Genomic DNA, 2106 nt, shown 5'->3' on the forward strand with positions numbered 1-2106 from the left:
ATAAGGATATGGTGAAATAGGAATTTTATTTTATTTTACATGTATTAGGTTCCTTATACACTTTAAACTACAATTAATTGAAAAAAATGCTTATATTTTAAATCAGAGTATATATATAATAGGAGTAAAATTTAAAATTTATTAAATTTTTATATAGATTTAATGAACTTTAAGACGTTTGTTATTTTCAATAGTACATATTAGAAGTGATTTATTTATAGCATTGGATGGATGTGACAGAGATTAGACATTTAACTTGCGCTCCCCGGGAGGACAATTGCAAGTTTTTGTTGATGTCTTTCATGTTAAAGACGAATTAAGGCAAATCTGGTGAGTTGAGTAGATAATCAGACAAACCATAATCTCGACCGCAGAAAACACCCAAGTTAGTGCACAGCAGCTAAACAACCAGAAATAAATACAAGCAATCAGGAAATATGAGCATAAATTAAAGCTTGATAATCAAACACAAAGTCACAGACTAGTAGACTGCTTTTCACGGTGGTCAATTAAGATGTGATCAAATGGGTCCTCCGCAGGAATAAGTAACATTACAGAAATCTCCAACGGTGACCGTGTACTGATGAAGAGGCCTGACAAGGAAAGGAGGCAAGTGAAGCAGAACCTCACACACACACTGGCTATCCACCTCCCTAACCCATCTGCAACAGTTCTCTTCTTGACTAGTGTGGTGGTGATGGTGATGGTGATGGTGTCGGTGTCGGTGTCGGTGCCCGTGCCCGTGTCCATGTCGGTGTCGGTGGCTATGGTCGTCGTCTCGCGAGGGAGGAGAGGGAGGCGTTCCTGGAGTGAAAGGAAGCCTTACACAAGCATAGTTTGCGAGTGCATATTGAGATGCACAAAGTGGCCTAGGCTCTGTTGGTGCCCCAGTGTGCTGGCTCTCCATCTTCGGCACTAATGCCAGCAACGCCACACCCACTATTGTCAATAAATTTGTAACCTTCACTCTCTCCATCTCAAGTCTCTTTCTCTCTCACGTTAATGCATCAGAGCCAGGAAGTTTTTTAATGTTCGCATTTCATATGGCCTCCTTAAACCTGCTTAAATACTCACATGGTCACAAGCTTCCCGGCTCCATGAGATAGGGCTTAAAAATCGAACTACCGTGTTTCATTCAATTTGTGTGATGACTTTGTAGGTGAAGTGCAAAATTATTCTGTATGGGTTTTGCACTTTGCATCAACTACCTTGTTCCTGAACCGCAACAGAAGTTTTACCCAGTTATTCACATGCTGTCCAAGAGCGTGAGAGAAATGCCAACGATATTCAGCAGAAATCAGTAGCGTGACCCAATTGAAGTACTTTGCTGGCAACTGGAAGAGATTAAAGAGAGTGAGAGAATGAAAGAAAAAAATGTTAAAAAATGTTTTCATGTGAATGCTTGCATTGCAAGTATAACTTCTAGCGAATGTTTCTATTCTACTTCCCTAGGTCAATTCTTTTATTCCTATTTTGGTTGTTGGAATAAAACAAAATGGTACATCAGGGAAGAAATGTCTTCTTCATTTTCGGTTCACGAAAATGTTTTACGGCGTTGGACATTTTCTCTTGGAAGAAGAAAAGAATTTTTGTTTCTATCTTCACATTAGCCATATTGAAATTGAGATATCTAAAAATTCCTGGCACTATTTATTTGCCTTTTGTCATTCTAGTTATCACTTGGCTGGTTCACTTTCTTTTCTATTTTTCAACACAGGTAGGCGGGTGTTCTTAGTGGCGAGGTGATGCTGATTTTTTGAGTTTAACTTTTAAAAGAAACAAGAAAGAAAGGAGGAAAAAATCTACGTTTTCTGAATGATCCTATCGTTCCCTGCGGTATCGAACAGTGAATTCAGGACTTTTCATTGGGTACATCTTAGTTTAATTTCCTAGGCTCACAGACTTTTTCATCCAATGTGGAAAATTTTAGTAAGCAGGGATGTGCATTTTCTGGAGGTTTAACAATGGAACTGGAAGGAGGAGAGGCAAGATTAACTTATAGATGTTCAGCAACATTTTGATCAGCGTGATGGTCAATGTGGTGCGCAAACTATTAGGGGCACCAAACATCCTATGATATATATATATTTTTTTAACACGTGCCAG

The 2106-nt window shown here is 38.8% G+C and overlaps 1 protein-coding gene across 1 annotated transcript; it reads right to left on the reverse strand.

Annotated features, from left to right (window-relative positions):
- Nucleotides 1-331: 331 nt before the first annotated feature.
- LOC129304807 (uncharacterized) lies at nt 332-1021 on the reverse strand. Its single transcript, XM_054944609.1, has one exon. The coding sequence runs from the start codon at nt 974-976 to the stop codon at nt 521-523; it is 456 nt and encodes a 151-aa protein (XP_054800584.1). The 5' UTR covers nt 977-1021; the 3' UTR covers nt 332-520.
- Between the last annotated feature and the right edge of the window lie 1085 nt (nt 1022-2106).

This window comes from Prosopis cineraria, unplaced genomic scaffold (assembly GCF_029017545.1).
Source record: "Prosopis cineraria cultivar Desert tree isolate PC_DT_omini unplaced genomic scaffold, ASM2901754v1 PC3, whole genome shotgun sequence".
Taxonomy (NCBI): Eukaryota; Viridiplantae; Streptophyta; class Magnoliopsida; order Fabales; family Fabaceae; genus Prosopis; species Prosopis cineraria.